Below are 27,855 nucleotides of genomic sequence, written 5' to 3' on the forward strand. Positions count from 1 at the left end.
AATAAAAAGTGGGACATAACACCAGCGCTTCGTCGGAGGCTCACTGATGATGTTACCTAGAATAGTGACAAAACATCTGGGAACAAACCGGCAAGCTCAGTGAACCAGCTTACATCTCGAACACAATAAAGACCCACTCTCTTGTGGACCGAGAGGAGGAGAGTGCTGTCTTGGAGGTGAAAGGAGGACGTCGGGTTGGCTGTGCACCCTTGCAACCAGTGGATCTTAATGCTGGCTTCGACCTAACACTGGTTCAGGGAACAACCAACCTGCAACGATGGCTGTGGCAAGTGCTCGTGCCCCAGGTCAGGGGGTCCGGAACACCATCCATGTTTCCATGAAGAAGGTGGATGAAGGTGCACCTGTGGACCGCACCTTCTTCGTGAAGAGGGTCCTGTTGGACTGTTGTGGGTTCGCTGCTGCGGACATTTACTGCCTGCAGGATTTCCCCGGAGGAGGTTTTTACGATGTGACCTTCAGGAGTGCCAAGCTTTGCGAGCGCTTCCTGGGGGTTTTCAAGGAGAAAGGCGGTGAGGGCCCCCTCTCTGTATTGACCGCTGTCCTGCTGTTTGTGATGCCAGCGCAGAGGAGCCGTATGGTGACTGTACACATGTACAACCTGCATGTACCAGCAGTTGATGTCCTGACCTTCCTTGGAAGGTACGTGAAGTTGGAAGGGGACCTAACTGACATCATGGACCCCTTTGGCATCTGGACCAGTAAGAGGCAGGTCAAGGTGATGCTGAGGATGGGCGCGGACGGGAATGTCGTACACCCACCGTCCAGCTTCGCGATCGGCAGGAGCAAGGGCTACCTGACGTATGCAGGGCAACCTAAAGTCTGCCATGCCTGTGGTAGGTCAGGTCACGTGGCGGCTGACTGCAAAGCCACCATCTGCAGGGAGGAGGGACACCTTGCAAAGGATTGCCCACAAGAGAAAAGCTGCAACCTTTGCGGGGAAGCGGGCCACCTCTATAGTGCATGCCCGCAGCGGGCGAACACCTACGCCCAGGTCGCCGGCAGGGGCAATGCGGGGCCAGCCCCCCGGAAGGAGAGGAAGGCACAGGGCCCAGCAAGGACCCCACTAATGTGCAGGAGGGCCCAGCCCTGCAGGATGGGCCCGAGACCAGCAAAGCGCCCCTGCAGGCTCTGCTCCCCCCCCCCCAACAACCTGGAGTCAATGGACGCGGCGACAGGTGACCCAGCGGAGTGGACAACAGTCCGGAAAGTGAGGAGGAAGGTGCGTCGACGGGCCCAGGAACCGCAACCATCAGGCGGGAAGAGGCAGCTACAGGGGGGTTATAAGAGCTCCTCTGACAAGGGGGATTCGGAGAGGGCCCGCCCGAAGCACAAGTTAAAGATCTCAAGGGAGAAGGAAAGCAGCACCCCGCTTCCAGGTGACGGGAGGCGTCCTGAGGCTCCCTCTGACATCCAGTCAAGTGCTGCTGGGGCACTGGAAGGCCCCCCGGAACTTCCAGGCGGGAAGGAGGAAACAGCGCGTTCCCAGCCTGACCCAGAGCCGGACCCTCCTGCCTCCACACCCCTGACGGGGGGATGCCACCTGGAAGGCAGCACGGACGGTTTCCTGAGCCCGGAGAGCGTCCAGCAGTTAGCCCGGGCAATGGGCATGAAGGGACAGATGGAGGGGCTGGACCTTGGACTTGGGGAGGGTACTGCGGTCACTGCCCATAATGGGGGTACGAGTTGCGAGCATTAATGTGCGCAGTGTCAAGTCCATCGCAAGATGTGTATCCACGTTGGCCTACCTGACCACCATTAACGCGGACCTCCTGTTTCTGCAGGAGTGCGGGATACCGCACCTCGGCAGGTACGGGAAATGGTCCGGCGCCTGACCTGCGGGCCTTCGATCTGGTCGGGGGGTAACGACTGTCCCTCCTCGGGCCTGGCTATTCTGCTGCGGGGGCGCAACTTCACCATCTCTCAAGTTCAGGAGGTGGTGGGGGGACGCCTCCTAGTGGATGACGTCACCTACAGGAACACTCCCCTGAGGCTGATCAACGTGTACACCCCAGCGGTAAGGAATGAGCGGTTGGCCGTCCTGCAGCGGCTTCCACCCCTGCTGGCTACATCCAGGCCGGTCATCCTAGGCGGAGACTTCAACTGCATCATCGATGCAGATGGAAGATACGGCGTGGGGACAGTGGGTGGGGGGAGTCAACTGGACGTCACATCCAGATTCCTGATGGGCACGGTGAAGGACGCCAAGCTGCTCTACGTCTTCAGCACCCCTGCAGACGGAGCGCAGCGGAGGTACATCTGGTTGCGGCCAGACGGGCCTATCCGCTCAAGGATAGACTTCCTGTTTGTGTCACGAGCGTTCTTGGTCAGGTCCACCGGCGTCGAGCCGGTGTTCTTCTCTGACCACTGCCTCCTGCTGGCCGACTGTCACTTACAGGACGACCAGCCGGCCGGCAAGGGGACGTGGAAGCTCAACATGACTCTGTTGACCCCAGAGAACGTCGAGGAGCTTAAGAGGGAGTACGCCGGTTGGAGAACCGTGAAACCCCTCTTTGAGTCTCCGGGCGACTGGTGGGAGACGGTGAAGGAGAACATCAAGAGGTTCTTTGTCCTCAAGGGTGTTCGGAAGGCGAGAGAGAGGCGGGGAAAGCTGTCGCGACTCCAGAAAAGGGTGCAGAACTTGCTCCTTCTGCAGTTGATGGGGGTCGATGTCACGGAGGACCTCCGCGAGGTGAGGGGCCAGCAAGCGTCGCTCTTCGCCGCGGAGGCCTCCAGGATAATCTTCCGGTCTAGGGTCCGCTCCGTGGAGCAGGACGAGACGTGCTCACGTTTCTTCTTTCAGAAGGTGCACAAAGAGAGCTCTGTGCTTAGCCGGCTGAAGGAGGACGACGGCTCGGTCATGTCGTCTCGGCCCGACATTTTGAGGATCAGCAGATCCTTCTGTGCCGGACTGTACGTCACGAAGCCCACGGACAGCACAGCCTCCGAGTCGTTCCTGTCGTCTATCACGGAGGTCTTAGACGACGGCATGAGGGAGTGGCTGGACCGGCCGATATCCCTGGACGAGCTGACCAGAGCCCTCAAGTCCTTGGAGAGGAATAGGACTCCCAGAAGCGACGGCTTACCGGTCGAGCTGTATTCCACTCTGTGGGACCTGGTCGGCCAGGACCTGCTGGAGGTGTACGATAGTGCGCTTCGTGCAGGGGAAATGTGAAGTCCATGAGGAAGGGCATCATCACCCTCATTTACAAGAGGAAGGGGGAAAGGGAAGAAATTAAGAATTGGCGTCCCATTTCACTATTGAACGTGGACTACAAAATCCTGGCCAAGGTCATAGCCAACCGCGTCAGGTCTGTCCTGGAGTCGGTGATTCACCCTGACCAAACCTGTGCTGTGCCGGGCAGGAAGATCGCTGACAGCCTCGCGCTCTTCAGGGAAACGATCGCCTATGTACAGGGCAGGCAGGTGGACACCTGCCTAGTCAGCCTGGACCGGGAGAAGGCCTTCGACAGGGTCTCTCATGCTTACATGAGGGACGTCCTCTCCAAGTTGGGGTTCGGGGAGGGCACCCGCAATTGAATCCAGCTGCTCTACGCCAACATCGTTAGCGCAGTCTCGATCAACGGGTGGGAATCGGACAGTTTTCCTGTCAGATCTGGAGTCAGGCAGGGCTGCCCGCTCTCCCCTGCCTTGTTCGTGTGCTGTGTGGAGACCTTTGCCGCATCCATCAGGAAGGACGTGAGCCTGAAAGGCGTGACTATCCTAAGCAGCGGAGGCCTTCAGGTCAAGACCTCCCTGTACATGGACGATGTCGCCATCTTCTGCACCGATCGTCGGTCGGTGAGTAGACTATTGGACATCTGCGGCCAGTTTGAACTGGCCTCAGGTGCCAAAGTCAATAGGGATAAGAGCGAGGTCATGTTCTTCGGGAACTGGGACGACCGCTCCTTCATCCCCTTCACCGTCAGGACAGACTACCTGAAGGTGCCAGGTGTTTGGTTTGGTGGAGCTGGGGCGTGCACTATGACTTGGGAGGAGCGTATCACCAAACTGAAGCAGAAGCTGGGCAGGTGGACGCTCCGGTCCCTCTCCATTGCAGGTAAGAACCTGGTTGTCAAACAAGGTGACGTTAATCTTAATATAAGACAAAAAATGAAAAGTTGCTCAAGGAAACATCATGGGCAAGGCAAGGTGCAGTTCCATGTAGAAACCACTAATAGTTTAATTTGGAAGGGGGTGGGGTTCAGGGAGGCAGAGCTAGGAGAGGTAGTAGCTGGGAAAGGATAAGAAAGGGAAGAGGGCAACAGAAGAAGAGGGAAGAAAGGGAAAGAAAAAGCAGGAAGGGGGAGAAAGCAGGACAGAAGAATGAGAGGAGAGGTAAAAAGTGAGGGCAGAATGACAGAGTAAAGAGGAATGAGGGGGTAGAGGAAGGGTGAGGGGAGCAAGAGAGAATGGGGAGAAAGAGGGGATGGAGGGAGTGAGGAGATAGACACTAGGAGAGCTGCAGAATGATACAGGGTAAGCACTGGGAGAACTGGTCTTGAATCGTATGGAATACGATTCGTATGGAATGGTTGTCAGGTGCGAGGGGCTTTCGGTACTGTTGTATGTGGCGCAGGCCTGGCCTATTCCCTGGGCCTGCGCCGCTGCAGTCACCCGGGCCATCTTCCACTTCATTTGGGGGTCGAGGATGGACTGGGTCCGCAGGGACACCATGTACAAAGACCTGGAAAATGGGGGAAATGGCGTACCGAACGCCACCCTCGCCCTGACGGCTACCTTTGTGTGCGGCTGCATCAAGCTGCGCGTAGATCCTCAGTACGCAAACACCAAGTGTCACTACTTAATGAGGTTCTACCTGTCCCTGGTGTTGCGAAGGATGGGACTGGCCTTGTTGCCGCGGAACGCTCCGAGTAGTTGGACCATTCCGTACCACCTGTCCTTCGTGGAGAAATTTTTGAAAGGAAACACCTTTGACCACAAGGCCGTCAGGCAGTGGTCAGCACGTAGTATCCTCGGGACCCTTCAGGAAAAGGAGAGGGTGGATCCCGTCGTGTGGTTCCCCACGCAGACTGCCAAAGTCGTTTGGCAGAATGCCTCATCGCCAGAACTTTCAAACAAGCACAAGGACATTGCTTGGCTGGCGGTGAGAAGGGGTCTGCCAGTGAGATCCTTTAAGCATGCCCGGAATCTCTGCACCACCGCACGCTGCCCTCGAGGTGGCTGCGGGGAGGACAAGACTGTCGATCACCTCCTTCTGGAGTGTGCCTATGCGCAGGAGGTCTGGAGGGGGATGCAGTGGTATTTGTCGAGATTCGTCCCGAGCAGCTCCGTGACGCGGGACTCCGTGCTCTACGGGCTGTTTCCGGGGACGCACACCGGGACCAACGTCAACTGCGCCTGGAGGACCATCAATGCGGTGAAAGACGTTCTTTGGTCTGCCCGCAACTTGCTGGTCTGCCAGCTGAAAGAACTGACCCCGACCAAGTGTTGCAGACTGGCGCACTCCAAGGTCCAGGACTACGTGCTGAGGGACGCGCTAAAGCTTGGGGCAGCCGCCGCCAAGGCACGGTGGGGAAAGACCACCGTATGAAACCCCTCGTCCAGAATAGAAAAAAGAACCCTATCTGGTAACTGGGCCCAGCTGGCACCTTCCCCAAAAAGGTCAGGGGGCCAACGGGGACTGTGCGGGGTGACGATTGCCGGGGTGTTTTCTTTGCTTTGTTTTTTTTTCCTTCTTTGTTTTTTTCCTTTAGTTGGTGTATGTACCCCCTGGGTAACCCGGAGCGGCTTGCATGACTGGGTAGGTGTGTAAATATGTTTTTTTTTGTACATCTTACGAATAAAGTATCTTTTTTCAAATAAAAAAAAGGTGACGAAACGTCTGAAAACTAACCTTCCAGCTCAGCGAGCAAACTCACATCCAGAACCTCAACCTGAGCTACAAATCTTCTCAAAACTCGCTAGTAGTTATGTTTGTCACCATCCAATTGCCAGGAACTATCCCAAAATTTAGGGAAAATCAAGCTCACCATCCCTATAGCATGACCTGTGGGCTCAGTGACTGTTTTATGGAATGGCTGACAGGAAACTTTGCCATTCAGAGGGCACTTGAACAAGTTAAAGGACTGAACTGCAGAAAGAAATGAGAATCACAAGTTGTTTTCAGCACAGGAAGCCATTGAACCATCTGAGAGGGGACTACAATAGGAACAGCACTTTTTGCAGACAGAAGTGAAGGGTGGACCTTTCAAAGGCTACAGGAAGAGTTATTCAGTTTATGATGCTGCATGTAAAATTCCACCGTTTACAACCTGTGGTCCCAGTGAGGTGTTTTTGTTGTGGAACTGAAGGAAATTATTCAACAATCAGTAAAAATAATATCCTGAATCAAGGCTGCTGATTATTTTTCTTGCACAACCTTTTTTTTAAGAAGTCACAATGATTGCAAGATTGGCCTGCAGGATAAGTAGCATAGTTAAATAACTGAGCTAAACTAATTGATAGCACTCTAGGAGAGAACACACCTTTTCCCCAAATGATCTTCAAATGACATTGTCTTACTATAACCTGTGGAGGAATCGTTAAGAACATCAGCTCTGCATAATTGCTCTCACCTTGTTACAGATGTTCCTGAAGCCGCAAGAAGTGCTATTTTCAGAGAGACTGCACAAATTCTTTCCTGAGACAAGGATACTGAACTGCTAATTCAACACAGGTGAGTCCTCCTTGTTCCTGTTAATACAGGCATATACACTATCCATTTTAGGTTCAGTATTCTAACGACAGGCCCTCAAGTAACAGAACTGACTCCTACATCCACAAGTGCAAATCCAACTCAGCCAGGGTTTATTCAATAGTGACCAGACTGCTACCCCATTCAGGAGATTGTTGAATGCTGGAGAACTGGCAGGTGAACCAAACAAGGTGACGTTAATCTTAATATAAGACAAAAAATGAAAAGTTGCTCAAGGAAACACCATGGGCAAGGCAAGGTGCAGTTCCATGTAGAAACCACTAATAGTTTTATTTGGAAGGGGTTGGGGTTCAGGGAGGCAGAGCTAGGAGAGGTAGTAGCTGGGAAAGGATAAGAAAGGGAAGAGGGCAACAGAAGAAGAGGGAAGAAAGGGAAAGAAAAAGCAGGAAGGGGGAGAAAGCAGGACAGAAGAATGAGAGGAGAGGTAAAAAGTGAGGGCAGAATGACAGAGTAAAGAGGAATGAGGGGGTAGAGGAAGGGTGAGGGGAGCAAGAGAGAATGGGGAGAAAGAGGGGATGGAGGGAGTGAGGAGATAAACACTAGGAGAGCTGCAGAATGATACAGGGTAAGCACTGGGAGAACTGGTCTTGAATCGTACGGAATATGACATAATCCACATTCAGATGGTATTTAGAACATAGAACATAGAACAATACAGCACAGAACAGGCCCTTCAGCCCACGATGTTGTGCCGACCATTGATCCTCATGTATGCACCCTCAAATTTCTGTGACCATATACATGTCCAGCAGTCTCTTAAATGACCCCAATCACCTTGCTTCCACAACTGCTGCTGGCAACGCATTCCATGCTCTCACAACTCTCTGCGTAAAGAACCCGCCTCTGACATCCCCTCTATACTTTCCTCCAACCAGCTTAAAACTATGACCCCTCATGTTAGCCATTTCTGGCCTGGGAAATAGTCTCTATCAACTCTATCTATGCCTCTCATTATTCTTGTATACCTCAATTAGGTCCCCTCTCTTCCTCCTTTTCTCCAGTGAAAAAAGTCCGAGCTCAGTCAACCTCTCTTCATAAGATAAGCCCTCCAGTCCAGGCAGCATCCTGGTAAACCTCCTCTGAACTGTCTCCAAAGCATCCACATCTTTCCTATAATAGGGCGACCAGAACTGGACGCAGTATTCCAAGTGCGGTCTAACCAAAGTTTTATAGAGCTGCAACAAGATCTCACGACTCTTAAACTCAATCCCCCTGCTAATGAAAGCCAAAACACCATATGCTTTCTTAACAACCCTGTCCACTTGGGTGGCCATTTTAAGGGATCTATGTATCTGCACACCAAGATCCCTCTGTTCCTCCACACTGCCAAGAATCCTATCCTTAATCCTGTACACAGCTTTGAAATTCGACCTTCCAAAATGCATCACCTCGCATTTATCCAGGTTGAACTCCATCTGCCACCTCTCAGCCCATCTCTGCATCCTGTCGATGTCCCGCTGCAGCCTACAACAGCCCTCTACACTGTCAACGACACCTCCGACCTTTGTGTCGTCTGCAAACTTGCTGACCCATCCTTCAATCCCCTCGTCCAAGTCATTAATAAAAATTACAAACAGTCGAGGCCCAAGGACAGAGCCCTGTGGAACCCCACTCACCACTGACTTCCAGGCAGAATATGTTCCTTCTACTACCACTCGCTGTCTTCTGTTGGCCAGCCAATTCTGTATCCAGGCAGCTAAGTTCCCCTGTATCCCATTCCTCCTGACCTTCTGAATGAGCATACCATGGGGAACTTTATCAAATGCCTTACTGAAGTCCATATACATCACATCCACAGCACAACCCTCAACTTTTCTAGTCACATCCTCAAAGAACTCGATAAGGTTTGTGAGGCATGACCTGCCCCTCACAAAGCCGTGTTGACTGCATTTGGCAAGCCATGCTCTTCCAAATGGTCATAAATCCTATCCCTCAGAATCCTTACTAACACCTTGCAGACGACAGATGTGAGACTTACTGGTCTGTAATTGCCGGGGATTTCCCTATTTCCTTTCTTGAAGAGAGGAATTACATTTGCCTCTCTCCAGTCCTCAGGTACAACTCGAGTGGAGAGCGAGGATGCAAAGATCTTCGCAAGTGGCGAAGCAATTGCATTTCTCGTTTCCCAAAGCAGCCGAGGACAAATATGGTCCGGGCCTGGTGACTTGTCAATCTTAATGTTTGACAAAATTTTCAGCACATCAGCTTCCTCTATCTCTATTCATTCCAGCATGCACACCTGCTCTTTAAAGGTTTCATTCACTACATGTGGAACCTTATTAAATGCCTTACTGAAGTCCATATAGATAATGTCTACCGCTCTGCCTTCATCAATCCCTCTTATCCCTTCTTCAAAAAAAACACAAGTTAGTGAGGCATGATTTCCCATGCGTAAAGCCATGCTAACCAACCTTATCTAAAAAAAATTCTTGTCTTTCTTAAGACATATAAATCCTGTCCCCCAAAATCCCTTCCAACAACTTACCCACCACCATGTCAGGCTCACCAGTCAATAGTTCCCTGGCTTTTCTTTACCATGTTTCTTAAACAGTGACACCACGTTGGCCAACCTCCAGTCTTCTGGCACCTCTCCTGTGGATACCAATGATACAAATCTCTCCACATTATCCTAGCAATCACTTCCCTAGCTTCCCACAGAGTTCTAGAGTACACCTGATCAGGTCCCAGGGATTTATCCACCTTTATGTTGTTTTAAGACATTTGCGTATCCCCCTCGGTAATAGAGGCATTTTTCAAGATCATAGAATCCCTATCGTGTGAAAACTGGCCCTTCAGCCCAATAAGTCCACACCAACCCTTGCAGCATCCCACCCAGAGCCATTCCCCTATACCCCACCTAATCTACACATCCCTGAACACTATGGACAATTTAACACAACTAATCCACCCCAACCTGCATATCCTTTGGACTGTGGGAGGAAACCGGAGCACCCACAGGAAATCCACACAGACACAGGGAGAATGCGCCAACTCCATATGGACAGTTGCTGGAGGGTGGAATCGAACCCGGTCCCTGTCACTGAGAGGTAGAAGTGCTAGCCATGAACCACCATGCTGCCCCACGATCTTGCTATTTATTTCCCCAAGTTTTCTATCTTCCAAAGCCTTCACTGCAGTAAGCACGGATGCAAAATGCTCGTTTAGTATCTCTCCCATCTCCTGTGGTTCCATACATTGGGATTCCTTGCAGACCTTTAAGGGGCCTTATTCCTTCCCTAATTACTCTTTGTCCTTAATGTGTTTATAATATCCCTTTGGATTCTCCTCGATCCTATCTGCCGAAGCTATCTCACGTCATCTTTTTGCCCTCCCTATTTCCCTTGTAAGCATACTCCTACTGCCCTTACACTCTTTTAGATGTTCTTTCGATCCCTGCTGTGAGCACCTGACATATGCTTCCTTCTTTTTCTTGATCAAAACCTTAATTTCTCTCATCATTCAGCATTCCCTACACCCACCTGCCTTGCTATTCACCCTAACAGGAAGAATCTGTCTCTGAACTCATTAATCTGGACTGCATTAAATCAATCTATTTTCCATGCTAAAATATTCCAAGAGTTCATGGAGTTAGGGTAAGAGCTCTTCTGAAAGTTTCTTTGGAATTACTTGATGCTTTCCAACAGATTCCATCCTCCTCCCATCACCTTTCTAGTAGTGCTATATACATTCTGCCCTAATAGTTTCATGCATTAGTCACCACAGATTCAATTAAAGCAATACAGAGGAATTCTGCTATACCAATCACTGCAATGACCGCTCACTCAGAATAATCAAAGTCTACCGCCCAAAACCACAAAATCTGTAGCTCAGGTTGTGGGTGAGGTTGTTGACTTGCTTGCTGAGCTGGCTTGTTTTCGTTCAGATGTTTCGTCATCATTTACTGCTGAATCGGTGTAATAGTTTAAGTGATTGGTCCAGTATAGTCTTATGGTTACCTTAAAAGCAGTTACCCATTATTGAAAGTTTGCGCGGCAAAGATTTTTGACAATTTTTCAATAGTAGCGTTGAAAATAAAGTCACACTGTTGAGTTCTTCTTTGCAGCACAGAATAGGTGCTTTGCCACAACAGGGCTATGTTAGTTTCACAATCTCATCACTCATTCATTGAGAAAGATTCCACTGAATCACTCATTGGGTTTAATTGTCACTCTCACCTGGTTCCATTCTTATCCATCTCAGTGGAGTCAGAGAATTCCCTGCAATGCTTTCTCTTCATGCATTGTTCCCTCTGAAGTCCCTCAAGGATCAATCCTTGGTCTCTCCTATTTCTCACCTACACACTGCTCCTCAGGGACATGGTCCAAAAGCGCAGTGTTAGCTTTTCCCTGTGTACACTGTCAACAGCCCTTTCCATCTCACCACCAGCTCTCCCCCACTCCTCCACTGTCACTAAATTATCAGACTTCCTATCCCATTTCCCAGTACTGGATGGTCAGAGACTTCCTTCCCAAATACAGGAAAGACTGAAGCCATTGGTTTCAATGTCCACTTCAAGCTCCGCTCCTGACCCATCCATCTCCATGTCAGCAACATGAGATGAGGCCAATCTGGACAACCTTGATATCACCTTTGACCCCAAGGTAAGCATCTGACCACCTAACTGCGCCATTCCCGAGATCACTTACTTCCACTTCCATATCATCATCCAACTGTGGCTTTCCTTCAACTCATCGGCCACTGAAACCCTCATTCATAATGTTGTTAATTCAATGACTATTCCAAAATATTTCTGACAATCTCTGCAGTCTATGTCTCGATTTGCACTAGGGTCTGCTGATCCACACCTGAGTGAAGCCTTGATATTCAAACATTCAGCTATCTGTGTTAGAAAACCCATCCTTTCCCCTCCCTATCACTGGAAGGTCCTCCAGTCTCTCAACCTCCAAGGTTTCTGCATCCCTCTAATTCTGGTCTCTTTAACATCCTTGATTTTAAATGCTATCTAGGGCCCCTAATTCTAGAATCCTGTTTAAACCTCTGCGCTTTTCTGCCTATTTCGATTCCTTCAACATGCTTCTATCTCTTGGGTGTGCCTGTACAGTGATGTTAACACATTAGTAATCCACAAGCACTAGCGTAGGCTCTTGTGGCACAAGTTCAAATCCCACCAGAGCAGCTGGGTGAATTTAAATTCAATTAATGTGGACTTGAACACCAGTGTCAGTAATGGCGACCACAACAACTATCATCGATTGCAGTAAAAGCCCTTCTGGTTCGGCAATGTCCTTTCAGGAGGGGAATCTGCCATCCGTACCTGGTATGGCCTACGTGTGACTCCAGACCCAGGGCAAATCATCGATCATACAGCATGGAAACAGGTTCTTCAGTCCAACCTTTCATGCCGACCATTTTCCCCAAACTAAACTGCATTTGGCCCTCCAAACCTTGCCAATTCACGTACTTATCCAAATGTCTTTTAATGTTGTAACTGAGGTTGTTGACCTACTAGTTGAGCTGGCTTATTTTTGTTCAGATGCTTCATCACCATGCTAACTGTACTCTAAGCAGAGTAACATAACATGGTGTAGAGCTGGATGAACACAGCAGGCCAAGCAGCATCTTAGGAGCAGGAAAGCTGATATTTCAGGCCTAGGCTCTTCATCAGAAATGGGGCTGATGTTTCGGACCTAGGCTCTTCAATGGAGTAAAATAACATCGCTTCTTTGGAGACTCCACTGATGTTGTTACCTAGCATGGTGATGAAATGTCTGAATGAAAACAAGCCAGCTCAGCAAGCAAGTCAATAAACTCACACACAACCCGAGGTACAGATTTTTACCAAAACTTTAAGGTTGTAACTGTTCCTGAATCTACCACTTACTCTGTCAGTTCATTCTATATACTAACCACACTGTAAAAGAATTAACCCCTTTTTAAAATCTTTGCCAAATCACCTGAAAAATATGCTCCCTAGTTTTGAACTCCCACAATTCAGGGAAAAGGCATTTGCTATTCATTTTATCCATGCCCCCCCATGATTTTATAAACCTCTATAAGGTCACCCTTCAACCTCCGACAGTCCGCGAAAAAGTCCCAGCCTATCTTTATAACTCAAATCCTAGCAACACCAGGTGAATCCTTTCTGAACCCTCTACAACTTAATAATATACTTCCTACAGTAGGGCAATCAGAACTGCACACAGTACTCGAAAAGAGGCCTCACCAACATCCTGTACAAACTCAACATGACGTTCCAACTCCTATACTCAAAGGTTTCCTGCACCTCTGTCCTCCCAGTATGTTGGTGATTTGTCCTGATATTAGCCATCCTCAGATTACATTGTCGAGACAGTTCTGGGTGCAGTATAGATCAAGGGGCCATGGCGGGACCACTCTGGGTATTTTGTTCTGTTTTCTGGTTGGGCTCTGTTCTGTAGTTAGTTATGGGAAATGTTGGAAGCTTCGAGAACACAAGCTTCTTGAGGAAGGAATGATGTATAACAGATTCAAAGATGCTGTAGTTAGTCATACAACTGAATGTAATTTTAATGCCTAACATCCAAATTTAAGACACAGGACTTACCTTTGAACGAAAGCCAGATATGGGCTGATATGGCTTTCTAAAATCACATCAATTACAAAATCCTTTTGTAATTGATTGCCATTAGAAGCCTTTCTGTATCGATAAAACTGTTTTATGTAGGGTTGAAAGATTCCCAGTTGAAAAAGAACAACCAGTCTAAGGCATTGGTCAGGTACAGTTGGCTTTGCTTTTCATGCTGGAAGATCCCTTCACTCATTCAGCCCACTCATATTCTTGGCTTCCAAGGTGTCCATTGCCTCCATATTCCTTTTGCTATCTCACATTGAGCCAGCTGACTCAACTCCAAGGGTTCCAATGTTTGACTGGGAACCAGGAATTAGAATTAATAAGAACAGCACCTCAGGAGTGGGGAGGATAGGATGAGTAGCTAGTTAATCCATGCTAAGCTGTGCAGCACACGGCATGAAGCCAGCAGAATTAACACTACACACTGGCGATCAGTGCTGTCTTCCGGACAGGTCGATCATATTGATAATTATGATGTTGTTAAGGTTTTGTGCTTATGAGAACATCCCACACCACCTTCTAAGTTCTGTGGACCTAATCCTCCTCCATCTCTAGCTGAGTTTTTCCAGCATTCTTAGTCACCAAAAACGGATGCCATGATGTGCAAGTGCAGGTGGTGGAATGGGATGGACAAGGTCAAAAATCTCACACACCAGGTTATAATCCAAAAGGTTTATCTGAAGACACAAACTTTACAAGTGTCATTCTTTTGCCAGGTGTTAGTGACAGAGATGGCATCAGACACTGAATTTATTAGCAAACGATCAAAGGGTCATCGAACTTATGTGAATGTACTGAACAAACCTAAGACGGCTGTTAAATCTTTATTGAGTTAGAAAGGATTGATACACAAATCCCAGAATTTCTTTCAAGTCACTGCCCGAAGATAACTAAAGGTTTTATCAGTATACCAGAGATGACATCCCAGGTCAAATGACGTATCTTAGGTGTAAGGCCTTGTTTAGAATCTGGCTGAGTATTAACTCTGAGTCAGACTGGTTTTATTTCCAATGTGGGAATTTATAAAATGCCACATTGACTGTCTACAAATTGTATTTGTATGTATTTTGAATGAAGTAAAAGGATTGGTGTGATTTTACAAAGTTCTACCTTGCTTTAATTCGAAGGTAAGGGCTAATGGCTTAAACTTGGATTTCTGGCATCAAAATTACATTCAACAATATGACTGACCTTAGCATTTCTGAACCCCATTATACATCATTCCTTCCTTAAAAAGCTCATGTTCATTAAGCTTCAGTCAAACCTCCTAGCCAAATAAAGGACGAGGCTCAATCAAAAAACAGAAAATAAACACCGAGAATGGTCCCACAATGGTCACCTATTGTGCATATAGAACTGATTGGAGAATATAAATTGAATACGACAGATGTCACAACGAATTGCCAATATACTGGGAGTTGACGTGGGCACAGGGCTTTAGACAGCACCAAGAGTTTCTCTGTTTAAATTTGATTCAGAGAGAATTCCAGGATACACTGTTGATAAGCAAGACCTCTGTCCCAGTCCTGTAATGGTAAATGAACAGCAGTGAAATTAATCATAAAAGCTGTGGAGATGACGACAAAATAATTTTCTACAACAATTGAAAAATTCCCAACTGGAGAAAATTCATCTCACAAGCTAGTCAGGAAAGCTTACACTTCATCATTAAGATAGTCATCAGCATCAGTAAGATTGACCAGTCAACTTGTTTCAGTGGCCAATAGAGTATCCATCATTCCAACAATACAGCACTCCCTCGGCACTGGCCCTCCGACAGCGCGGCGCTCCCTCGGCACTGGCCCTCCGACAGCGCGGCGCTCCCTCGGCACTGGCCCTCCGACAGCGCGGCGCTCCCTCGGCACTGGCCCTCCGACAGCGCGGCGCTCCCTCGGCACTGGCCCTCCGACAGCGCGGCGCTCCCTCGGCACTGGCCCTCCGACAGCGCGGCGCTCCCTCGGCACTGGCCCTCCGACAGCGCGGCGCTCCCTCGGCACTGGCCCTACGACAGCGCTGCGCTCCCTCAGCACTGGCCCTCCCACAGGGTGGCACTCCCTCGGCACTGACTCTCTCATAGTGCGGATCTCCCTCAGTACTGACTCTCCGACATTGCGGCACTCCCTCAGCACTGACCCTCTCACCGTGCGGATCTCCCTCAGTACTGACTCTCCGACAGTGCAGCACTCCCTCAGCACTGCATTGCATTCTCAGCCTAGATGACCTACTCACGTCTCTGGAATGGGACGTGAAGCCACAACATTGTGAGTCTGAGGGATAGTGCTTCCGACTGAGGCCCAGCCAACTGTTCACTTCTATGTAGTGATTATTACCAGGAACAACTGGCTGGTTAGACTTTCTGAATGAATGCTCTGTTTTTATACACACACCCTACTTGATTTTCTACACGTATTTAATATAGAGAGAGGCAACTCTGAATCAGCTCCACAGTCGGCAAAAACACAAATGTTCTTCCCACATCATTGAGGTGTGTTTGGTTTCTTACCGGAATTCAGAGTCTTGGACATTGCCACACACAGACTACTAAAACTAATGTCGACAGCAGTGTTTTCACATCCAATTGATTTCACCTTAAACAGCAACAATGCTGTTTAATACTGTCCACAACTAAAGATTCAGCATATTTCAAACTGTCAACATCAACACTTAACAACAGAATAATTTACAGCAATCTATCTGGAAGGTGGTACTTGGTGGGGAGGGGTGTTACCTCCACATGTATGCTGAATATACTCAGTTCAACTCACCATTACCTGTCTTGGTCTATCCACAATCTCCATTTCATCAGATTGTTTGTCCAACATCCAGCACTGCCACCCATGTCCTAACTCACACTGAGTCTCACTCACCCACCATGCACCCCTCTCACTCTTGACTTTCAATCGTTCCATGGTCTTGACCTTCTGCATCTCTGGGACCCTCTGAGAAAATCTGCTCTCCGGCATTTCTGACCTTTTGATTTTAATTGCTCCAACATTGTCAGTTAAACCTTCAGCTGCCCTAAGCTCTGCAACACTCTCCCTAACCTGGGTTGTCTCACTTTTCTCCACTAAGACCTTTCCTAAATCCAACCTCTGGCCAAATTTGTTTCGTAATACCTCCTTCAAGTGACTCAGTGTCAAATTTTATCTGGGAAGTAGTGTGGAATGTTTTGTTCTAGCAAAGCCACTATGTAAGGTGTTGATTTGTTGAGGGAACTTTTTTTCATTATCTATTTGTGGGATGTAGATGTCACTAACTGGGCTAGAATTTATTGTCTTTCCCTAGTTGCCTTTGAGGTGGTGGTGGTAAACAGTCACCAGGATCTGCTGCAGGGTGTGTTGTGCAGGGTCACAAATGAGGCAGGGAATTCTAGGATTTTGACCAAGTGACAGTGAAGGGATGGCAATGTATTTCCAAGTAAGGATGGCAAGTAGATTGGATGGGAACTTGCAGGGGGTGATGTCCCCATGTACCTGCTACTGTTGTGCTCTAGACAGAAGTGGTCATCGGTTTGGAAGGTGCTGTCTGAGCAACTTTGGTGAATTTCAGCAGTGCATCTTAGAAATGGTAACACTTCTGAGCGCTAATGGTGGAAGAGTGTGGAAGTTCCTTTGTCCTGGATGGTGTCAAGCTTCTTCAGTGTTATTGGTACTGAATCTATCCAGCCAAATGGGGAGTATTCCATCACACTCCTGACTTGTGTGCCGTCAATGGTGAACATCCTTCGGGAGTCAGGAGGTAAGATACTTGCTGCTGTATTCAAAGCCTCCGACCTGCTCTTGCAGCCACTGTATTTACAGTCTAGTTAAATTTCTAGTAAATGGTGAACCCCAGGATGCTGGCAGTGGAGGATTCAGTCGCAGTAATGATATTGACAAAATTGGAGGTATTTGACGGCAAGGAAGGTCACCTCGAAGAACAACGGGACCTTGATCAGATGGGCAAATGGGTCGACAAGTGACAGATGGAGCTCAATTTAGATAAGTGTGAGGTGCTGCATTTTGGAAAGGGAAATCAGGGCAGGACTAATACACTTAATGGTAAAGTCCCCAGGTGAACGTTGCCAAAAAGAGACTTGGGAGACATTTCAGTTCCTTGCAAGTCGAGTCACAGGGAGACAGGATAGTAAAAGAAGGCATTTGGTACGCTTGCTTGTTGGTCACTGCACTGCATATAGGAGTTGGAAGGTCATGTTGCGGCTGTACATGACATCAGTTAGACCACTTTTGGAATACTGCATTCAATTCTGATCTCCCTGTTACAGAAAAGATGTTGTGGAACTTGAAAGGATTCAGAGAAGATTTAGAAGGATATTGCCAGGGTTGGAACAATCGGGAGAGGTTGAATAGACTAGAGCTGTTTTTGCTGGAGCGTTGGAGGATGAGAGGTTATAGAAGGTTATAAGATCATGAGGGGCATGGATAGTGTGAATAGTCCATTCCTTTTGCCCAGGGTCATGGAGTCCAAATCTAGAAGCCATAGGTTTAAGGTGACAGGGGAAAGGTTTAAAAAAGGACCTAAGAGGCAACTTTTTCCACACAGAGGGTGGTGCGTGTATGGAGTGAGCTGCCAGAGGAAGTGGTGGAGGCTAGTATAATTAGAACATTTAAAAGGCATCTGCATGGGTATATGAATGGGAAGGTTTAGAGCAATACGGACCAAATGTTGGCAAATGGGATGAGATTAATGGAGAATATCTGGTCAGCATGGACAGGTTGGACTGAAGGGTCTATTTCCGTGCTGTACATCTCTGTGGCTCCATGAATATCAAGGACAACATTTAGATTTTCTCTTGTTGTAGATGGTCAACATTACATGAGGGCTGCCACAGCATGGCACTGGGGACAGCACTGCCCAGCAGCTACACTGAAACAGCTTTCCAATGGATTAGGGTCACATTTCCTTTGAAAAATCGAAACCAAAACCAAACAACTCTGAAAATAGAGAAGTAATGACAAATTAAGAAGCTGCGACTGGCTGACACCTTAACAAGAGGACAACTAAGGCAGCTCATCTTGGGACAAATTCTGGAGGCATAGCAACATCACTGGATGGCTGCACTGGAGGAGGAGCTATGCTGTAAAAAGAAAAGGGGCACTGCAGAGCAATCTACACTGGACTGTAGTCGATGCAAAAAAGGAACGCGGTGCACCTAATACCAAAGATAATCAAAAACTGAGAGAACAGAGGCTAATCGAAAAGGCAAAAGGAACAGACGAAACCTTCACAAATTTGATGGAATCCTGTAGCAGACTGCAGTGCACTGGGAGACAATCACACTCAGTCAATTCAGGGCGATTCATTTATTAAACATCTTCGATACAGGCTGTTCAAATACGTATTCTATAGATATATGTATTATATATGTTTATATAAAAGTCACTTTTTAAATGTAAAACAATTAACAATAAATCAGTGTTTAAAAATAATTTAACATTACATTCTTACAGTTTAATTCTCCCATTTCACACAGTACATAACCCTTCAAGTGCTACAGCAACACCCTTGCACCCAGCAGATCATCGAAAAGTTGTTTCAGGATGTGGTGCTGGCAGGTGGAAAGGCATTCCACGAACTGCTCTCTGAGTCGGCGCTGACTGACCGAACGTACCAGAAGCAAAGATGCTGGCGAGCTCAAAGGGTTAATCAGCAGCATTCACACCGAGGACAATGCAAATACTCACTGTTGTTTCCCCTTTTTTTTGCAACATATTCCTGAGTAGTATGATACAAACAGAATCAGAAGATTTCACCATACCCCCACCCCAGCCCCAGCCTTCGTTTCTTCTCTCTTTATTTCAATAGTCCCGGTGCCAGTGAAACAGTCAAACCCAGTTGGCACTTTCTTTCATCCCTATCAGTACCAGAACTACAGAGAGGAAAAGTCATTGTTACAGTTAATGCAACGATCTGAAATACCTTTCAGGATATGCCTTTCACTGCACTGTGACTTTTTTTTTGCATTCAATTCTTATTGTTTAAAGATAAATTCAGCTCCTGCCCTCTTTAACCCTCTAGTACTCCTCGAAACAATAAATGTGTGTTAGTTACATTAGGCACAGACACAGAATAAATTCCACCAAATATTTTGTACAATATGTGCAAGCTTACACTGACATGTTATAAAGGGTTGCAGCCTACATCAGAAGACAGCACACCTAGTGAAAGTGTTTATGTTCCTGTAGAAAGCTGTACAAACATCTGCCCCATGCTTTTGGTGATCAGAATGATGTATAGTCAGTACAGTACCTCGAGGAGCACTCTTAACAAAAGCCTCTCCACCGCTCAGCCCTTCTACTCATATTCCAAAGCAGCGAATGCAACGCCCTCTTCAGCTAGTTACTCTGTGATTAGGATCGAGGCCTTTAGGTAGTCAATAGGTTGATTACATTATGAGCTCCATCTTGGTCAAATGATCAGAACACTGCAGACCAGTTTTCACCTTCTGGCATCTAGGAATCGGAGACACTCTTCCCAAGCAGTTGTTGAGACCAGGGTTTAAACTGAGCATTTCAAAACAAACCTGACAGATTTGTGTTAGAAAGGGTTAATAAGGATTGTGGAGCCAAGACAGATAGACAGGGTTAAGATACCGATCATTATCTACAAGAATAGTGGAACGGCCTCCTGTCGCTCCACAACAGACCATTCCAATGAGCCCTTTAGCTATCACTTCTCCTGTTCCCACAGGCAGTTTTGCACAAGTGTGCCAGACAGTAGGGAGTGCTGTAAATGCAATCTGCTTTCTGCCCTTAAAAACACTTGGGCCGTTAGATGGAGCAGGAATTGGCCCGTTTCCTGGGTTTGGGGTCTCTCACCGTCTCGTCCCCCAAACGCAGGCACAGTGAGCAAGCTGTTTGTGACAGTCTCCTCAAGCCCAGCCTGAAGACGCTATTGGAGAGGTTGTAGATGACACAGTTGCAGAAGCTGTTGCTGATGGCTAGCCATGTCGTTACGAAGGATAGCGAGGGGCTCTCCAGCACACGGGAGCTCTCCAGCAGGAAGTAAAGAATGTAGGGGAGCCACAGCACGTAGAAGACGCTTGTAATCCGAAACAGGACCGTTGCGTAGCGCCGGTCAGGGCTGGGCCCACCCTCAGCAGCTTCCACATCCTGGGTGGGAAACCGGGCACGACGCTCACTAATTTCTTTGGTGTGCTGCCGGCAGATTTTAAAAATGTGGAAGTAGGTGAAGCAGACGATGAAGGCAGCAGGGGCGTACAACAAACAAACTATGAAGCCTGTGAAGTAAGCATTGGTTTCCCAAGAGGTAGCACACCATTCAAATATGTCCCCATGATAGCCTGGCTTCTCCCATCCAAAGAATGAGGGCAGGAAAACTGCACAGGAGTATATCCATATGAGAATGATACACAGCCTCAGACGGCATGGGGTGACTAGCTGGCTGTAGGAGAGTGGTTTTGTAATGGCAAGGTAGCGGTCGACACTGATGCAAGCCAGGCAAGCCATGGATACACTCTTCAGCACTGAAATGACGTAGCCAAAAACCTGGCAGGTGAGAGATTCCTGCATGCCCGTGGGATAGTGAAGGAGAGAGAGTGCAGGAACCAAGCAGCTTACCCCAACAAGTAGGTCTGCATAGGCCATGGTCTGGATGAAATAGCTCGTGGTGTAATGGTGAAGGAGTGGGGCACAGTGGAACACAAAGATCACCGTAAGATTTCCCACTATGATCAGAACTGTCAGCAACACGATGATGGCAGTCTCGAGGACACAAACGTCAACTGCGTCGTCGTGGCCAAAGCCCAATGGGCAAGCGTGGTTGGACAGGTTAACTGAGGTGTTGCTCACACTCACAGCTCTCCATTCAACCGTGGACTGGTTCATGGCAGAGGTAAGGGTGGGCCACAGACCACAGCGACTGGAAGCAGCCAGCACAGCATCTGCTTTTAACTGCAATTCCTCCGTCTGACTCTGCCGCTGCCCTGCTTTCACTCTACTCTTCCAGCATGCTGTGGCTCACTCCCCTCTCCGCCTCATTCCACTGCTCACTGGTCCACTCCACTCCACTCCTCACTCCCACACTGCTCCGTTCTGCTCCTCCAGCTTGCTCTGCTGCTCCCCTCAGTCTCCGCAGACAGCACTTTCGGGCTGCACATGCCTCCTCAGCATCAGAGGACTGCTGACACACCTCGACACAGCAAGGCTGCTGACTAGCTCCCTCCAGTGTACCACTTCCAGCTGTTTCTCATAACAGAGTGAAGAGAGAGAAGGAGACCAGACCCCCGAAAGAAATGTGAAGATCTCACAGAATGCCAATGCCAATACCAAGGTATATTCCCTTCCTCTTAAAAAGTGACCTGAGGCACTTTTTGTCTTAGGTGCAAAAATGCAGCAAGCCTTTCAAAGACCGCAAAATCAGCCAAGAAGCAGGAAGGTAGTGGACCGCATTTGCAGATAATTCCAAATTCCCAGGCTGCCAAACATATTAATCAATGTTTCAGTCCTTGCGAGAGGAGAGGCTGCATGTACAAAGCAGTAATCTCCCAATTCAGAGGAGAGTCTAGCGCATCCATTGTGCTAAAGAAACAAATCCTTTCAGTGCCACATTCGTATTGCCACTGCTCTCTTCTTCTCTCGCAGCAGCTGCACCTGAGCCCCTCGTCTGTGCTCCATCACAGCTGATGCGGAAGAATTCAAACCACCTTTGCTTCCCTGCCCCCGAACAAGCAGCTACAGCACCAATGGCCATCGGAGCTGGGGTTTTTTTTGTCGCTTGGTAACAGTTGCCAGGCACATGTCGGCTCACAGCCACTCACACCAACGCTGCCCTAGACTGTGACAAATGAAGACAACGTGACAGGACCAACCAGCTTTACAGCCGGATTGCCCCTGAAGGCTGGTTCCTAAATCAGGCACAGACAGACCACAACAAAGAGTGCCGGGAGGAGAGAGTTCACAGAGTTGGTCTCCGCACAAAGGAAACATGAACACAAAGCCACACTTTCACTGCACTAACCCTAATGTCAGCTGTAATACAATCAGCACAGGAAAGCTCCATTCATTATTCATCACACAAAAAGGTCATTATAAATTTAGCTTGTAACCTGTTTAATGACATTCGCATTACTAACGAGCTTAGTGGACTATATACATGCAGTGTCCTACAGTCTGACTGCCCCTTGAATGCACTAAGGACACATTTTTCAGGTCAGGATGAACAGAGGTCAGTGATAACCATCCCACAGTATTACAAAAGGAGATTGTGTTCAGGGTGAGGGGAGGTGTATCTTGCATCAATTACACTCCAGATGATAAGATGGTACAGGCCTGCACCCCTGCCCAGTGTGCAGCTCCAATTCGGGATCAGTTACAGCATTACCTCACAGCTGTAAGAGTGATAAGGTGAAGTGAGTGGCTAAGTACAGGGTGAACGAGAGAAGGGAGAGGAATGAGGTAAAGGAGCAAGTGACCCAACAAGGAGGAAGCAAAAGTGACAGAGCGAGGGAAGGGATCTGAGGGTGTGAGTGATGGAGGAGTAAGGGACAAAGGAAGAGCTCAGAATCCGTGCTGCGAGCAAGAATATTTTTTTGAAGTGGCAGTCCGACTGCTGACTGAAGAAAGTGTTTGTGAATACACTCCAGGCCGAGCCTCAGATCAGGGGTCAAGCTGGGACTGAGACTTGCATCAAGGCTTGTCCTAACAACAGTAAGATCAATACTTTGAAAAATATTACAATGAAGCAGTTTCAGATAGGGGCATCAGAGATAATGTGAACTGCAGATGCTGGAGAATCCAAGATAACAAAGTGCGAAGCTGGATGAACACAGCAGGGCCAAGCAGCATCTCAGGAGCACAAAAGCTGATGTTTTGGGCCTAGACCCTTCATCAGAAAGGGGGATGGGGAGAGGGTTCTGAAATGGGGGGGTGGGTGGGAGGAGGTGTATTCTAGGTAGCTGTGGGAGTCAATGGGCTTGAAGTGGACCTATTCCCAATTCCTTCGCCTCCGCTGCATCTGCTCCCAGGATGAGGCATTCCACTCCCGCACATTGCAAATGGCCGCGTTTGTCAAGGACCACAACATCTCCCCTGCAGTGGTCGAGAACACCCTTGGCCGTGTTTCCTGCACTTCCCGCAACACATCCCTCACACCCCGCCCCTGCCATAACTGCCCTAAGAGAATCCCCGTCGTCCTCACATACCACCCCACCAAACTCCGGATACAAAGTATGATCCTCCAACACTTCCGCCATCTACACTCCGACCTCACCACCCAAGACATTTTTCCATCCCCACACTTGTCTGCCTTCCGGAGTGACCACTCTCTCCGTGACTCCCTTGTCCGCTCCTCACTCCCCTCCAACCCCACCAAACCTGGCACTTTCCCCTGCAACCGCAGGAAGTGCTACACTTGCCCCCACACCTCCTCCTTCACCCCCATCCCAGGCCCCAAGATGACTTTCCATATTAAGCAGATTTTCACCTGCACATCTGTCAATGAAGTGTACTGTAGCCACTGCACCCGGTGTGGCTGCCTCTACATTGGGGAAACCAAGTGGAGGCTTGGAGACCGCTTTGTAGAACACCTCCGCTCGGTTCGCAAGAAATAACTGCACCTCCCAGTCGCGAGCCATTTTAACTCCCCCTCCCATTCCTTCAACGACATGTCCATCATGGGCCTCCTGCAGTGCCACAATGATACCACCCGAAGGTTGCAGGAACAGCAACTCATATTCCGCTTGGGAACCCTGCAGCCCAATGGTATCAATGTGGACTTCACAAGCTTCAAAATCTCCCCTCCCCCACTGCATCCCAAAACCAGCCCAGTTCGTCCCCTCCCCCCACTGCATCACAAAACCAGCCCGGCTCGTCCCTGCCTCCCTAACCTGTTCCTCTTCTCACCTATCCCCTCCTCCCACCTCAAGCCGCACCTCAATTTCCCACCTACCAACCTTATCCCATCTCCTTGACCTGTCCATCCATCCCGGACTGACCTATCCCCTCCCCACCTATCTTCTCCTGCATCCATCTACGGTCCGCCTCCCCCTCTCTGAAGAAGGGTCTAGGCCCGAAACGTCAGCTTTTGCGCTCCTGAGATGCTGCTTGGCCTGCTGTGTTCATCCAGCTTCACACTTTGTTATCTCAGATAGAAGCATAATTCCTTTCATGATGAGTGAATACTTTCAGCAAAGAGTGCTGCCCTGCACTTGCCATCCTTTTTAATCACTAATCGCTCTGATCTTAAAATTGCATGGATGCTCCTGATGAGTGACAAATCAGTGGGAAGCATCCTCAAAAAGCAACTGGGAATAAATTGCAAATGATCACAGCAGAGACTCTGCAACATTGTTTTTGTAGCCAGCAAGAATAACATAGAATTATTTTCCACTGAGTCTTCCTCATTGTTTCATCATGTATTTTCTCTTTATAAACCCTCTGTGCATTACAAACCATGCCTCAGAGCTGTCAAGTCCCAGGTGCTTGGGGTGGGAGTCGCTCACTTGATTTAAAGGCAGTTTAATACACAATCAATCAATCATAAAAAAAACTCCATGTAGTCAATGGATTTGAAGTCAGATTTATTCTTTGAAGTGGCAGCCATGCTTTTAGCTAATTCACAACAGCTCTGGACATTTTGGACCAAGAGGATGGAGATAGTTCATTTTGAATAAGTGAGGAGGGGTGAATTATGATTCAACTGCTAAGGGATGCGGAGGAACAAGAGAATATAACATACAACCATGTGAATCAGGAGGAGTGAGTCATTGAGGCTGCTCCCCCATTCAATAAGATCGTGGCTGGTTTGATTAGTCCACATTCCTGTATAAACTTCCAGACTCTGCTTATAAAGAATCTATTTACCTCTGCTGTAAAAATATTCAAACACTCTGCTTCCACCATCTTTTCAGGGAGAGTTCCAAAGACTCAGAACTCTCAAAGAATGAAGTTCTCCTCATCTGTCTTAAATGGGTGATCCTTTCTTTTTACACAGTGACCACTAGTTTTCAAATCTCCCATAAGAAGAAACATCCTCCACATCTACCGTGTCAAGACTCTTACTGTTCTAAGCAACAGCAAATACAACCATAGCCTGTCCAGTTGGCTTGTTTTTGTTGCAGCGAACAGACAGGAAGGAAACTAGCCATCAAAATACATGATCTTCTGCTAGCAGCAAAACGGCATGGCAAACGCTACTTAATATCAGTACATTCAGACAATGAAGGCCATCAGTTTAACTGGGACAAAGTAACCACAGTAGCCCAAGCCAAACATAGACATACACAGGAATTTCAAGAGGCATCGTTCTCCACCCATACTTTAATCAACAAACACATCAAATTGGACCCCATTCTGATCAAAAATGGAAATAACAGTACTCAACGTAATGGACTGGCCAGAATAAATCCCAAGCATAGTAGAATAACTTGCTGCATTGGAGGCTCTACTGACGTCACCTAGCATGGTGATGAAATGTCTGCACAAAAACAAGCCACCTTGACGAGCAAGTCAACAACCTCATCCACAACCTGAGCTACAGATCTTTGCCAATACTTTAAAGCAGTCTGTTCAGCTTTTCATCAACTAGACCATTCCACTTACTGGCTAAGTAAATGTTGTCCAACACGTTTACATTCTTTCTTGAACAAGGAGACAAGTACTGAAAACATGTAAAGATGTTTAAACTGGGCATTACAAAGGAAATAACTGCATTTTAAAAAGTGCTTTCACTACTTCAGGATCATTTTATCGAATAATCACATTTTTATGCCCGACCAAAGGATGGCATCAGTCTTCATGCAGAGTTTAGTTTCTGCCATGCATCCAGGCAGAGCTCCATTTCCTAAAAGTACGGCTGCCTCCTCTGGGTTCTGCATTCTGTTTGTAGAAGTATCTAGCTCCATGCTAAAATATTTGCTCCTCTCACAGACGGAATCATTTTGTTACATCCAACTGGAACACGTGCGAGAAATCAAGCACTACTATCACCAAAGTCATGACAAAAGTTACCTAATTTTTAGACCTGGGTTGACAGAAAGCACGGGACAAGTCTCGGGGTATAAGTCAACATTATAACATGTATAATCAGGTTGTTTGAGTTCATCCAAACGTATGTTTATCAGTCTATTGACACAATAACTCTGATATTATTTTCAAACAAATAAAAATTCAGCATATAATCCTAATTGAAACTCTAGTCCCTTTATAAACTCCCTGTACACATACACACAGACAGAAGCGGACTGGGTAAAACAGTTTTATGTGGAGAGAAACTGGAAGGCTAGCTCAGTGGCCTTGGTGCCCATTATTCTGTTGCTGTGATGACCATTATGACTCTTCTGATGGCCATATTCTCCTTTAATCATCCTTTTCTGGATGCTTCCATTGTTTGGTAAGAGACACAAGATGGCTAGCATCCCTATAACGGTCGCTGATTTATCAGTTAAAAGCCACAGCTTACAAGAACTGTCTGAAGGAAAAATAGATTGGCTTTCGTCAGATTTCGGGGCGACACAGTGGCGAAGTGGTTAGCACTGCAGCCTCACAGTGCCAGGGACCCAGGTTCGATTCCAGCCTCGGGCAACTGTCTGTGTGGAGCTTGCACATCCTCCCCGCGTGGGTTTTCTCCAGGTGCTCTGGTTTCCTCCCACAATCCAAAGATGTGCAGGCTAGGTGGTCTGGCCATGCTAAATTGCCTAAAGTGTTCAGGGGTGTGTGGGTTGTAGTGGAATGGGTCTGGGTGAAATGTTTCAAGGGGCGGTGTGGGCTTAGAACATAGAACATAGAACATAGAACAGTACAGCACAGAACAGGCCCTTCAGCCCACAATGTTGTGCCGACCATTGATCCTCATGTATGCACCCTCAAATTTCTGTGACCATATACATGTCCAGCAGTCTCTTAAATGACCCCAATCACCTTGCTTCCACAACTGCTGCTGGCAACGCATTCCATGCTCTCACAACTCTCTGCGTAAAGAACCTGCCTCTGACATCCCCTCTATACTTTCCACCAACCAGCTTAAAACTATGACCCCTCGTGCTAGCCATTTCTGCCCTGGGAAATAGTCTCTGGCTATCAACTCTATCTATGCCTCTCATTATCTTGTATACCTCAATTAGGTCCCCTCTCCTCCTCCTTTTCTCCAATGAAAAGAGACCGAGCTCAGTCAACCTCTCTTCATAAGATAAGCCCTCCAGTCCAGGCAGCATCCTGGTAAACCTCCTCTGAACCCTCTCCAAAGCATCCACATCTTTCCTATAATAGGGCGTCCAGTATTCCAAGTGCGGTCTAACCAAAGTTTTATAGAGCTGCAACAAGATCTCACGACTCTTAAACTCAATCCCCCTGTTAATGAAAGCCAAAACACCATATGCTTTCTTAACAACCCTGTCCCCTTGGGTGGCCATTTTAAGGGATCTATGTATCTGCACACCAAGATCCCTCTGTTCCTCCACGCTGCCAAGAATCCTATCCTTAATCCTGTACTCAGCTTTCAAATTCGACCTTCCAAAATGCATCACCTCGCATTTATCCAGGTTGAACTCCATCTGCCACCTCTCAGCCCATCTCTGCATCCTGTCAATGTC

General features: G+C 47.8%; 2 protein-coding genes across 5 annotated transcripts in view; both read right to left on the reverse strand.

Moving 5' to 3' along the window:
- Positions 1 to 27,855, reverse strand: part of rabgap1l (RAB GTPase activating protein 1-like) — a 444,915-nt gene that overhangs the window by 183,878 nt on the left and 233,182 nt on the right. The gene's annotated exons all lie outside the window — the stretch shown is intronic.
- On the reverse strand, positions 18,628 to 21,995 carry LOC125456133 (G-protein coupled receptor 52-like). Its single transcript, XM_048538904.2, has one exon. The coding sequence runs from the start codon at positions 21,152 to 21,154 to the stop codon at positions 20,078 to 20,080; it is 1,077 nt and encodes a 358-aa protein (XP_048394861.1). The 5' UTR covers positions 21,155 to 21,995; the 3' UTR covers positions 18,628 to 20,077.

The sequence above is a fragment of the Stegostoma tigrinum genome, chromosome 8 (assembly GCF_030684315.1).
Source record: "Stegostoma tigrinum isolate sSteTig4 chromosome 8, sSteTig4.hap1, whole genome shotgun sequence".
In the NCBI taxonomy this organism is placed as follows: domain Eukaryota; kingdom Metazoa; phylum Chordata; class Chondrichthyes; order Orectolobiformes; family Stegostomatidae; genus Stegostoma; species Stegostoma tigrinum.

Bases quoted from the DNA above. Each gene is read 5' to 3' on its own strand.
- LOC125456133 (XM_048538904.2), bottom strand. From the start codon at position 21,154: ATGAACCAGTCCACGGTTGAATGGAGAGCTGTGAGTGTGAGCAACACC.